General features: G+C 34.8%; 1 protein-coding gene across 1 annotated transcript in view; it reads right to left on the reverse strand.

Annotated features, from left to right (window-relative positions):
• KATNBL1 (katanin regulatory subunit B1 like 1) overlaps positions 1-14,181 on the reverse strand; it is an 82,169-nt gene that overhangs the window by 36,019 nt on the left and 31,969 nt on the right. Inside the window, exon 9 of the mRNA XM_042780897.1 lies at positions 3,805-3,881. Coding sequence (XP_042636831.1) covers positions 3,805-3,881 — 77 coding nt within the window. The remainder of the gene's footprint in view (positions 1-3,804; positions 3,882-14,181) is intronic.

The raw sequence follows: 14,181 nt of genomic DNA on the forward strand, positions 1-14,181 counted from the left end.
AGGAAGGGCACCTTATGCACAGGGAGAAGCTTAGGGGGCAGGAGAGTACGGAGGGATGGACATTGGGAAGTGGTACCTTGGGGAGGAAACTGGAGGGGAGCTGTTGCATTGTGGTAAACTGTGGTCAATGACATGAGACAAAGTATATGTGAACTGCTGTATCGAGAGTGAATTTGCTCAGTAAATCTTCACCCAAATCTAAATAAAATAAAATTAAAAAAAAACAAAAACAAAACCTACTTCACTTAATAGTTTCTCTGCACCCATCTTCTTAAGTATTTAAACTCAAGGTCCTCAGTTCCCAGTATAGCGTCTTTCCTCTCTATTATACAACTTGAGACTCTGCATGTGCTAGCTAGGTCAGCTTCCTTCTGACTCCTTAAAAGCAAATATTGTCCAGGAATGAAAGCAACCCGGGCTGGTATTAAAAGTTCAGTAATTTCATTTGAGACAATTCAGAGAATGTACTTATTCCAAAATAACCCCACCCCGACAAAAGTCTTCTGGGATATGGCTTTATTTTGCACATTAGCAATGCAATCTGCCATCACTGCATAACCATTGTACAATGCCAATTTTACCAGGTAATATTTTACCTAAAATAGTGTCATGGGAAAGAGGAGGTAAGGAGTAGGTACATTTAAAGGCTATGATTTTAAATAACTTACGTATAATTTTTTTTTCCATAAAAGTTGATGGCATAATAAATTGAAGAGATCTAGTTTTGCTTTTGCATATTAATTGTAACTAAAATGGGACTTGTTCCTGAAGAACCAATGTGGGATTAATGTTGCTGCAACAATTCTGGAAAAAGTTTGTTTTAGCAAAAACTTGCTGGTATCAATAATATCTAAACAATATAGTCATTATTTCAGTGTAAGCAATACCAGTGTGATGCCAAAGAACATTAGGATGCTTGACAAATAAATGCTTGTCTGAATTCTTAGGCCCAACAGGAAAAATGATGATATGGAAATGGTGTAAGCAGAATTCTTCTGGGTCAAGTTGCCAAGAGCAAAACTTCAGCAGCTACCTATTCTACAATATGTAGGCAAGGGTAGAAAGAACTCAAGACAAAATTTTCTTGTAAATCATACCTTAACCACTCAATATCACTGTTCTCAATACCTCACAGTGTGGATAATGAATATATAACCATTATGATCATATATGTAAGGAACTCCAGTGGCATAGTGGTTAAACATTCTGGTATTGAGGTTGGCAGTTTAAACCTGCCAGCTGCTCTGTGGGAGAAAAGACCTGGTGATCTGCTCCCATAAAGATTTATAGCCTAAGAAACCCTATGGGGCAGTTCTGTTTTAGTTCAGAATTGACTCGATGGTAATGGGCTATGATATACATAATTTAGGAATAAACAGGGATGGTTATGGTACACAAAACTCCCTATTAAACTTAATTACTACTTGAGTTTTGAGATAAAGGTTTTAGGGACCTAATGACCAGGACAAATAGCCCCTCTCCTCTACATCCAGTCATCTAGTAAAAAATAAAATGCACTACAGAAAGAAAAAAAAAAGTTTAAAAATGTTCAATATACTACCTTATACATTTGAGGATGAATTGCTTTGATCTGGATCTTCCTGTAAGTGTTGGTAGAAACAAAATTTTCAAAATCTTTTCTAATAGTATGATTTTAGAATCCCAGTACATTTAGAACTTTTTGAGGGCAGTGACCGTATTTAAGCTTTGGGCTTAATATCAATAAACACATAGTAAGCAATCTGTTGAGTACGAACAGCCTCACTACATCTACCAGTACATATCTTAATCCACTGGGTATCTGGTAGCTTAGTAACTCTGATCAGCACCATTAAACTATGACACGCAATGAAGAGAAAATTTTTACATATATCCTTGATCACATGGTAAGCATTCATTGGGACATAAAATTATCTTCTTAATTTTCCAATGAAGTTTCGGGAATCTTACCTGAAATACGACTTTTAAAGAGCTGTAGAAACAACTTGAAGGAAAAAATCCTACAAATTCAATTTTAATTGAGGGTTGTTCCTTATACACCTTCTCCTCATTTAATGCCAATCTTGTTATTTGACATTTCACATTGACAATAGTTAAAAAAGCTACTATATAGTACTTTGCACATTAACAATGTTCTTGCAGTAACAACACTGAAGCATGAGGTGAGAGTAATGCTGGTTGTGGTGGTTAGTTTCAAATAGGCTGAACCATGATTCTAAGTGGGTAGGCAGTTATGAAATGATGTACTGGTCCTCCATTTTTACATAATTTCAATTTTCAGTAATGACCTGGTCTTTGGAACCTAACTATGTTGGTGAGGAATGGGTGTATATAAATTTAAACACTTGTTAATATAGTTGTTGAATGTTAAGCGAAGTATTTCCTTTTATATCTTTAAACGTTTTAGCTTATAATGGTTGCATATATCTATTTCTAAGCTACTGCAGTGTTATAATTTATTCAGATCACTGCTAATACACATTACTATAATATACTTGACACTTTTCCTTCTATACAATCAGCTGTTGTTTTTTTTTTTTCCCCTAAAAAGAGGGAACAAAGACTGACCAAGAGATAAAATAGCAGACATGAAACTCACACCACATGTAATAGGACAAATGAGGGTCTGCCAGCTGCTACAAGGAACTCAAAGAAGCTGTGTATATTTTATAAATACCTTTAATTAAAGTATTTGATGTCACAGATAAAATGTAGTTCTTTAAATATCATACCAGTCAACAGCTGCATTAGCAGTTAAAAGAAAAGTGCTAAGTTTCATGTCATTTAAAGACAAAACTTGTAACTGAATCTTCCCATACCAAATTATATTTTCAAGAAATTATCAGGTCTCAATAGCTAATAAAATAAAGAAAAAAAAAGTCATGTTATTTTCATTCAGTTCCAATTACAAAAATGTATCATTTGTGCAAGGAAATCTGTAAGATGATACATGAATGTAGTATTATTGTAAAACATTAGCTACTCTCTTGAAATTATACAAAAAATAAATTATTATAATCATGCAATTTCATTATTTAATTCCAAATTTTTGCCAATGTTTATATAACTGATGAAATTTATACAATATAACTAGTTTAGATAATTTTACAAAGTATAAAGTTTTCTAGTTATTAGAAACAAGGCAAACTTTAGCTACTTCAGTCATTACACTCCTCAGAGAAATGTCCTCAGTCAATATTGTAACATATTCTTATGAACTCAATGTTTTTATATTAGTCTTAACTGCTATACTTGTGTAAAGTCACCTTCAGCAAACTAATTTTTGTTTTATTTTAAAAAGTTCTTAAATAAGAAAAAAAATCACAAAATATTTGATTTTTAAAAATATTAAATGAAAGATAATTAGAAGGGTACTAACAATTTTCTGTTGATCTGTTTTGCTATTAAATGGCTTAGTAGGTGTTAAGTCAAAAACAAAAAACCATACCATATTAAAATCACCAATAATTTTACACATAGTGTGGACAGTAAAATTTATTGCTAGTTCTTTAAAGCAAGGATTTAAATGCACCTGTGTGAAAGCAAGCAAATGTACAGTCTGATTTTAAAGCTGATGAAGGGTAAAAAAATTGTCTAGTTAGTACTGTAAAAACACTAATGTGCTACAGGAAAATGATTCTTCAATAAGCCCATTTGTCATCTTTCCTTTACCATGCATAAAGATGTAATCATCTTCATGGATGATTAAGACAACTTTTTAGACACAAGATAATATTTAGACTTTTTATATGTATGTGTGTGTGTTTGTACACATACATATGTATATATAATTACTAGCTCTACCTATCTTTGTTGCCATTCACCATTAATTTTTCCATTTCTAGCACCAAGTTACTTTCTTGCAGAAAAGAATGTGAATGCTTTTTAATTAAGAACATATGAAAAAAATATTTAGCAGAAGAGAAATTGTTAGAAGCACCTAACTAAATTCTTTGTAGAAAATGCTTAAAAAGAGTCAAGTTACCAGGAATTGATTATGTAGACAGAGTAGAATCTTAAAATCAACTTAGCTCTATACCGACTCAATATTCATTAGTATTAATGTTGTTATGTCAGTTTTATATTTAAGGACTAAACTAACACTTATTTAGAAAATAATGTTTGATGGGCAGAACAAATACACAAAAGTTGAAATCCAGTTCCTTAATACTTAGGATAATTTAAACAACCTTAGATAGTGTTTCTTTTCAAAATAGAGAATCTATATTGTTTTGCCTTGTAAGTTCTCTTCCTGCCATCCAAAAAAAAAAAAAGAAAGAAAGAAAGAAAAAGAAACCAGAACATTAGGTAGTGATTAGCAATTGGCAAAGAAAACAGAATCTTATCAGGAAAGGTGTGCATCAGGGTTTTATCCTTTCACCGTACTTATTCAGTCTGTATGTGAAGGAAATAACCAGAGAAGCTGGATTATATGAAGAATGCGGCATCAGAACTGGAAGAATCTCATTAACAACCTGCAATATGAAGATGACACAACCTCACTTGTTGAAAGGAAGAGAACTTGAAACACTTACCGATGAAGATCAAAAGACTACAGTCTTCAGTATGGATTGCAGCTCAACATAAAGAAAACCAAAATCCTCGTAACTGGAGGATAACAATAAGCAACATCATGATAAATGATGAGAAGGCTGAAGTTGTCAGGATTTCATTTTACTTGGACCCATAATCAATGCCCACGGAAGCAGCAGTCAAGAAATCAAGCAACATACTGCACTGGGCAAATCTGCTGCAATAAACCTTTAAAGTGTTACAGAGCAAAGATGTCACTTTGAAGACCAAGGTGCACCTGACACAAGCCATGGTATTTTCAATTGCCTCATATGCATGCCAAAGCTGTACAGTGTATAAGGAAGACTAAAGATGACTTGATGCATTTGAATTGTTCTGTTGCCTAAGAATAGTGAATATATCGTGGACTACCAAAAGAACACACAAATCTGTCTTGGATGAGCAACAGCTAGAATCCTCTTAGAAGTGAAATGGCAAGACTTCACCTCACATACTTTGGTAATGTTGTCAGAAGGAACTAACTCCTACAGAAGGATATCACGCTTGATAAACTGAGGTTCAGTGAAAAAGGGAAAAAATCCTCAATGAGATGGAATGACACACTAGCTGCAACAATGGGCTCAAGCATGGCAATGATTGTGAGGATGGTGCAGGACCTGGCAGTGTTTTGTTATGCTCTACATAGGATCACTACTAGTTGGTACAAATTCGACGGAACCTAACAACAATAACGGCATACTTGAAATGCTTCAAAAGTAATTCTCAACGATATTTTTTTTTGACTCTTGTATTTCTCCAGAGAAACTGACAGGAACTGTTCAGAACATATATTTTTAATAAGTAAAAACGTTTTTTAGTTACCTTCAAGCTTTTTCAGTGTATGGAAAGTAGGAAACAATATGCCAAACATCAGTAAGTAAGTATGAATCCATTTTAAGTAAGACTATACTTATGAACTGAAGTAAATAATGGTTCTCTTTGAATAAATGAGATTATTTGTGTTTAAATTTCTTCTATTACTGTTTTCAGAAATATGTATTATTTTAGAAAGGAAGTTAGAGGAAGAATACACTCACTCAATTTTCAAACGTTTTAAGATGAAAACAGAAATCAAATTCAAAATACACAGGTGGTTGTTGTTATATCCTGTTGAGTCGGACCCAACTCATAGCGACCCCTCCGTGGGTTTCCGAGGCAGTATCACTACGGAAGTAGATTGCCCCATCTTCCTTCCGAGGAGTGGCTGGTGGGTTTGAACCGCCAACCTTCTGGTTAGCAGTCAAATGCCTGAGGCAATATGCTACCAGAGCTCCCAAAATACCTAGGAGGTACCCTCAATTCCAAGAAAATTTATGTATTTCACACATTACATAAAAATACCTTAATTTTATACTTTATAAATGGTCCTCACTTATGTGGAATGTAAGAAACTATGCAAAAGAAAAATATAGCAACTTTTAAGGATCACTTTATAAAAAAAGATTATAGAATATTTATAAATCAAGTTTCCTAAAACAAAAAGGTAACAGAAGAAAAACAAGAGATTTTTATTCTAGAATTACACAATTTTAGCTGCTACACTAGCACAAATATCTCAGGATTTTGAAATTACTTCCTCATGCAATGAGTGTATATCCAAAGACATCACACCCTTATATTCATTAAGGTTAAATGCCTTACTACTTGCAAGGCTTTGTGCTAGGTACTGTAGATGTGACAGACAACATGGTCTCTGGCTCACAGAGCAATTAATCTAGCTGGGAAGACAGGTAATAAGCAATTAGAAAAGAGAAATGGTGTTAAGAAAACTGAGCTAAGAGCATCTAGCAAAGAACTTTAACAATGTAAGTCTTCAAAGAAGGCTTTCCAGAGGAATTATTTTTTTAAGTTGAGACCTGAAGGTTGAGAGGGTGAACGTGGGGAAGAGGGTGTTTAGGTTAACGGAGGATATGCAGAGGAAAGTGTGCATTGGTGGGTGATGTTGAGACTGCAAACCGTACTTTTTAGACTCTTTCCTCAGAGGCCTTAGGGGGTGACACAGTAAGATTTGTGTTTAGTGAAGATTATTCTGGAACAGTATACATATGGAGGACTGCAGGGATGTTAAGACCAATTCCAGAGATACCAGGCAGTTGTCAGTCAGGCTGCTGGAATAATGAAGGCAATGGCCTGGACTAAGGTATGGCAGGAGAGGTGTAGAGTAGAAACTTATGAAAGAAATTTAGGTGGTTGCATGGACAGGATGTGATAAATGATTCAGAGATGATTCAAAGATGATGTTATGGCTCATCAACTGCTGATATTAGGATATTCAATTAGAATGGAAACCCAGGATCTAGAAAGAACAATCTTTTGTCTGTGTGTGTACTGGCAGGGAAAGGGTTTAGGAGGGTGGAAGTGGAGAACAAGGTCAAGTCTGGATATAATGAATTTTGGATGCCTATAGATAGCTCTGGTTGCATAGTGCCTAAGGCACTTGACTGCTAACCAGAAGGCTGGCGGTTCAAACCCACCAGCCACTCCTCGGAAGGAAGGTTGGACATTCCTACTTCCATAGTGATACTGCCTCGGAAACCCAAGGAGGGGTCGCTATGAGTCGGGGCCGACTCGATGGCAAATAACAACAATAGATATCCCAGTGGATGTTTCCAGTAGGCACCTGGTATTTAATTTTAGAGCCTAGATTACGTTCACAGCAAGATATGTATTAAAAAATGACTAACATAATGTTTTCTCAAACTTTTAAAAAATCCTTGTCATTTGATCAAAAATGGACTTCTCTCCATTCCCAAAATGAGAACCACTAATGTAGATGGTAAAAGAAGCCATGTTTTTTTTCAGGGAAAAAGGTAGACCACCACCAGTATCTGAGCGACAGGCAAATGAGCCTTCAAAATAGATTGAAAAGAGGCAGCCACAAAACCAGGGGAGTATGCCACAGAAGCCCAGTGTAGAACGGAAAGCATTTTTAATAAAGAGAAATGTGCTGACAAACTTTATGAAGTTTTGGGGTAAAATTTTTTCACTTGAAGTAACTTACAATCAGAAGTTTAACTAGGGAATATTCTCTCTTTAGGCTAAGAATCTTTAAAGTAAATTGATTCTTCCCCTTTATTGACTTCTTATCCCCTACTCTAAGTAGAGGAAAAGAAATGTGGAATGTTAATGGGAAAAGATAAGCCTCCTCTAAACCCCCTGTAGGGAGCTCTGGTAGCATAGTGGCTAAAGCACTTGACTGCTAACCAGAAGGCTGGCAGTTCAAACCCACCAGCCACTCCTCGGAAGGAAGGCTGGGCAATCCTACTTCTGTAGTGATACTGCCTCAGAAACCCAAGGAGGGGTCACTATGAGTCAGGGGCCAACTCGACGGCACATAACAACAACACAACAATAAACCCCCTGTAAGCCTACTGCCTACCAGGTAGGTATCAATTCTTTCTCTTGCTGTTTTGATGATAATTTGCACTTGTATAAGAGAAGGTGGTGGTGTACTACAGGTCAAGCAAGTGGTGAGGCAGGTCCTCCTTTACCATTTAACTCTATACAAAGGGCCAATGTGTTTTTTTTTTTTTTGAAAAAAAAAGGAAATAGGAAATTAAATGGATTCTAACTGTTCTTAGAAGATGAAGTCTAATTCCAATCCAGGCTTCATGCTGCAGGTTTGGTTGGTAAATAGAGTAATTCTGGCCATGCAGTATATCCCAAGACTCCCAGACAACTTCTTCTCACCACAGAAAAAACTTCTGCTCAAATCTTCCTAGCTTTGGTGGTGTCATAATATTCCTGGCTAGATGCAGGGCTTTTTTTTTTTTTTTTAAATCCTAGTTTAAACCTGAAGGAAAACACAGAATACTATCAAGTATAAGAATCAACTCTAGTTCAAGTGTATTTGGTGACTCGTGGTTTATCTAAACTCCTACCATCTCCCAACTTAAGCAATATTTATTATTATTTTTTAAATACTTCCTAGTCCAAGAACTGGGAGCTTTGGTAGCGTAGTGCCTAAGGCACTTGACTGCTAACCAGAAGGCTGGGCGGTTCAAACCCACCAGCCACTCTTCGGAAGGAAGATGGGGCAATCTACTTCCGTAATGATACTGCCTTGGAAACCCAAGGAGGGGTCGCTATGAGTCAGGTCCGACTCAACCGCACATAACAACAACAGTCCAAGAACCAATCACTGGAGAAGGACATTATGCTTGGTAAGCAGAGGGTCAGTGAAAAAGAGGGAGCCCCCAAAAGATAGACTGACATAGTGGCTACAATGGGCTCAAACACAGCAGTGATTGTGAGGATAGTACAGGACCTGGTAACCCTTTGTTCTGATATACATACGGCTGCTATGCATTGGAGCTGACGTGACATCACCTAACAAGTCCAGAGAATAATAATTCTGCTTATCAAAGCAATAATATATAACAAGCTTTGCTAAGAAAAAATACATTAGCATTCATGGCAATGCCTTTTCATAAACTACTGGCACATAGTACCTATGTCTTTCTGTTTTATAATCGACTATTTATAGACTATAGTTTTTTATGATCAACTATAGTCTATAAAGCAGGAAATCTGGTGGCGCAGCACCGAAGGCATTTGACTACTAACCAGAAGGCTGGTGGTTCAAATCCACCAGCCACTCTTTGGAAGGAAGAGTGGGCAATCTACTCCCGCAGTGATACTGCCTTGGAAACCCAAGGAGGGGTCGCTATGAGTCGGATCTGACTTGATGGCAGTGAGTTTGTTTGTTTCTTTAACAGTCTATAAAAGGAGCTCTGGTAGCGTAGTGCCTAAGGCATCTGACTGCTAACCAGAAGGTTGGTGGTTCAAACCCACCAGCCACTCCATGGAAGGAAGACTGGGCAATCTCCTTCCATAAAGATTTACCACCTCGGAAACCCAAAGGGGGGTGGTATGAGTCAGAACTGACTTAATGGCAGTGAGTTCGGTTTTGGGTTTATAGTCTATAAAAGAAAATTGTAAAAGACAGTATTTTAAATTCAACTGTAGAAAATATACTCATTGTATGGGTACATGATATACAGTATTTATTTTGTTGTTATAGTTGGTGCTGTTGCTGAACCAATCAGACTCTATTACAAATTAGAAACATACAGTGATTAGGGATAAACCTTTTTACTCTATGGTCCTGTTACAGAATTAAAAAGGAGACTATAGTGTGTCACAAGTTTTTCAACAATATTTAAAGTCAGAACAATTAAGGGGAAAAAGAGTAACACAGGAGGAAATACTTACCAAAGGATGCCAAGTAATACTATGTCTATATGGAAAGGTTGGAAGAAGTGCATCCAAATGTATCACTCCAATGAGCTGAGTCAGCTAGCTGACTGTGATTCTAATGAAATTTTTTTCTATAAACCAATAAGGACAACTGATATTACCATCTTGTTCTTAAACAGGAAGAAAGGTAACTGGGTTTATTTTATTTAGTAATGCTTAATGAAACACTAACTTAAATCTTGCTTATTTTTTAGACTACCTAACTTAAGTAAATATTTAAACAACATTCTATTATCAGTATTTAATAGCTAATTACCATTTTTTGTACTAGTTATCCATTAATGTTTACTATATCAACAACCTGTCAAATACAAAAATGTTCTAAGGTTAAAAAATTTCCAATTTCAAAGGCCAGAGATACAGCTTTGAACGGACACAGCCAGGCTTAAACTTAGGGAATCACGTGTGCCAAGTATGTTTAGGGTTCTGGGATTTAATTCCTCAATAGTTCTTAGAGTTCACTGCAGATATTTATGATCCCCACGGCGGATATAGATACTCATATACAAATTCTCATACCTCAGGATTCATGAAAATAATTTGTGTCAATTACCTTTGAAGTTATTGCCAAAAGAGTAATTTAAAAAGGCATCTGATTATAGTACTTGCTTCCTAACTTTTAACCCTTGTTCTGTTCATGCCCATTCTACTAAAGCCATTCATTTTATCCCTACTAGAAGCAAATTATTTAATTATAACACTCTATCACCTCAATAAACTACCTGTCCCCAGGACTTGCAAAGTTAGTAAAGTCACGTACACAAAACCTAAGAAGGTAGAAGAGACCTAAAAAGGCATAGAGACCTTGGGCAGACTTTTCATCCTGTATACTGTAACAGATGAGCAATGACAGACAGCAATTATACTAATCTAGGTTAACATAACAGCCAATACGTTTTGTAAACACTTTTTTGGGAGCTTTTTCTGGAGATCAATACTTTTATGAGTAAAATGTTATACACCATGAGAAGCATTTAGCAGCAAAAGAAGTGTTCAAAAATACTTATTTATCTAACATCATCTTTCATTCAAGAATCTTAAAATCACCTAATCTAATAATAACTCAAAACTGAGAGGTAGGTACTAAGGTAAATAATTACAAAGGCCAAGAAAAGAAATTAGAGGTGTATCCTACCAAATAATCTGTGTGCTGAAGACTGCTGCCTTAATGGTGTTTTAACATACTCTTGTTCAACAAATCCAAATGCAAGTACAACTCAGTGTTAACAGAGTATCTTTCTTTACTGTTTCATTTGTAGATGAACTTAATTTTTAGTGAAGTTTGATATACTGAAGCTTGATTTTAAAAGACACTGTTTAGTCAATGATCTGATCCAGAGAGGCATATAAGAATGGTTTTTCAAATATATTATGTTAAATATCATACCAAAAGTCTACAGTATCACATACATCAATTATTTTAGTTATTTTTCCATTTGAGGTCAAGGGTTTATGCTAAATTATACACACAATTTTCCTTGGGACCAAGAGCTGAATCTGTGAACTAGATACTTGAGAAAGGGTATAATCTGTAGGCTAGAAATTGTTATTATTATTTTTTTGAATGTGTAAAATTAATGAACATATAAAATGGTTGAACTCCTGTCCTTAGCCTCATTAGCACCATGCTCCAACCAAGTTAACTGGTTCAAACTGTTAGATAGACAAGACAAGAGATAACTAAAGGAACAGAAACAAAGCAAGGTTACAGTTCATAATCTTATGGTCCTACAGAGATGACGCAGGTTTACCATTCAAATTTCCACTTCCTGAAAAACAACTTAACTCACCTCTCAAATCACAGAATGCAATAATCTGAAATGATTCTAATCTGAAATGATTCTAATCTAAAGGCCAATTAATCTAATAACCAATTACTACAACTGATTTTCATTGTAGGGAATATATAGCTATACAAAACATAGCTAAACAAAGTTTTAACATTTTCAAAGCAAAAAAGATGCTTGTCTGGGATTCATATCAGTTGTTATTAGTTGGGTAAACGCCAAAGATTTACATTCAAGTGCTTGGAGAATTACTGCAGAGAAATTCAATTAATGAACATCTTTGCTCAGATACTTGTCATGCTTATGCAATGATGAGATGATATACAAATCACTCAATAGTGGTATTAAAACCCCATCACTTTCAAGACAGGTAAGATATACAGCTATTAAGACATTCCAGAACTGGATTCATTGACACTAAAATTTGCCTTTTTTAAAAAAAAAAAACAAGACTTCATAAAGTCTGCTGGTATTTCATCTCAACCACTGGAAGAGGTAGTAATGGAAAATGTTAGAACTTAAAATACATGGTCAGCACTAAGTGTAAACATTTCTAAAGTATTATGTAACTCTTTAACATATGTAATGAATAAAGAAGGATTTAGAATTCATATAAAATAATTAGAATTTAAAAAAGAACAAAAAATAGAAATATTTAGTGAATTTACTCAAAAGAAAGAAGCTTAAATGATACAGAACTGAAAATATTAGAAATCTATATACAATGAAAAGTGAATATAAATTAGCCAACTCCATGGACATTTCCAGTTAAGCATTCATACAAATACATATTCACCTTTTTTCTTTTATAAAAGATATAACACATACATATATGATATGATGTCTCTGACAAAAAATGACAACAGGAAAAGAAAAAAAACCAAACCAGAGATACCAAAGATATTCTCAAGTTTTAAAAATGGTGTGGAATAGGTTTCAATAACAGTCTACATGAATGTAAACCTGTGATTTAATTCCATGATTTTATCATGTCAGATGCATGGTTGGTTTTAATTTTTTAAAACAGATCTTGGTATTTTAACATATTGACTTATTAATAATTAAGGCATTTTTCATACACAGTAGTTTCTCAGTGTGAACAAAAAAATTTTTAGTATCATTTTCTATTATGTTTTAAACTTACAAAATATGAAAATAGCTACACAAATTTAAGTGTTTTCTTATAAAACATAATCTTAAAAAAATTCATGATTGGTCTATGTGGTTCCTAGTAATAAGTCTTGTCTTATTTTTGCACAAAGTATAAATTATATTATGTAATACGCAGGAGTGCATTAAGATCCAGTAGTTCTTAGACAAAGTTACCTAATAACCATATAAATCCCAAATGCAGCAAAGGCCAACAATCTTCATAGTGCACTTTCACCTCATTGAAGTTGAAGTTGCTCCTTTTGAAAATTTTTCCACTTCAATGTGAAGCAGATTGTTAGGATTTCATTAGTGGTTTCATTATGTGGCTTTTTAAAACAAAAAATGGTTTGATTTCTTCCATAGTTCAGAGTTCTCAGAAGAGACATTTTTCTGGAAATCATGTAGTCCAGGGATGTTTTGAATAACCACGCACTCTTAAGTAGATGAAACTCTTCAATGCAATTGTAATAAATAAGCATTTACATCCTTAGAGAATAAAACAAAAATATTTCATTAGCCAATACAGTAAGTATATCCACACACAACCATTTTTCTTGCTTTCCTTTTTGTCATTTGATTTGGCTTGGTTTTCCTTTGTGAACTTTTTGTTTTTTTGACGAAATCCAATGACGCTTTCATGATTAAAAACTCTCACCAAACTAGGAATAAAAGGGAAATGTCTCATCATGATAAAGACACTTAATGAGAAATCCACAGCAAACATTACACTCAATGGTGAAAGACTGAAAGCTTTCTCCCTAATACTAGGAACAAGACAAAGATGCCTGCTTCTAACCACTGCTATTCAATATTGTACTGGAAGTCCTAGTCAAGAGCAACTGGACAAGAAAAAGAAATAAAAGGTACCCAAATCCAAAAAGAAGGAAAATAGTCTCTCTCTCTCTTCATAGATGATATATAGAAAATCCTTAAAAATTCACAAGAAAGCTAGGAGAGCTTTCCTGAGTGAACTGTAATAAACAAATCCAGCTAAGTTGCAGGATACAAGAGCAATACACAGAAATCAGATTTATTATTTTTTAATAAAAACTTAAAAAAATACATAAAACAGTAAGGTTGTGTTCACAATAAAGCTTCTCCCTTTATAAAAATTTATAATTGAAAGCAAATTTTTAAGGAAACAATTTTTCATTTCCACTATAAACCAAAACCAAACTCACTGCTGTTGAGCTGGATCCGACTCATAGCAACCCCTCTTTGGGTTTCTGAGGTGGTATCACTATGGAAGTAGATTGCCCAATCTTCCTACCAAGAAGTGGCTGGTGGGTTTGAATTGCCAGCCTTCTGGTTAGCAGTCAAATGCCTTAGGCACTACGCCAGCAGATACAAAATCCTCCCAAACAAGTAGATATATTATGCATACTCTTAAAGTACTTGCATTTTCTATCAA

The sequence above is a fragment of the Orycteropus afer genome, unplaced genomic scaffold (assembly GCF_000298275.1).
Source record: "Orycteropus afer afer isolate SDZICR_OR568_19922 unplaced genomic scaffold, OryAfe1.0 scaffold00068, whole genome shotgun sequence".
NCBI classification, from domain to species: domain Eukaryota; kingdom Metazoa; phylum Chordata; class Mammalia; order Tubulidentata; family Orycteropodidae; genus Orycteropus; species Orycteropus afer.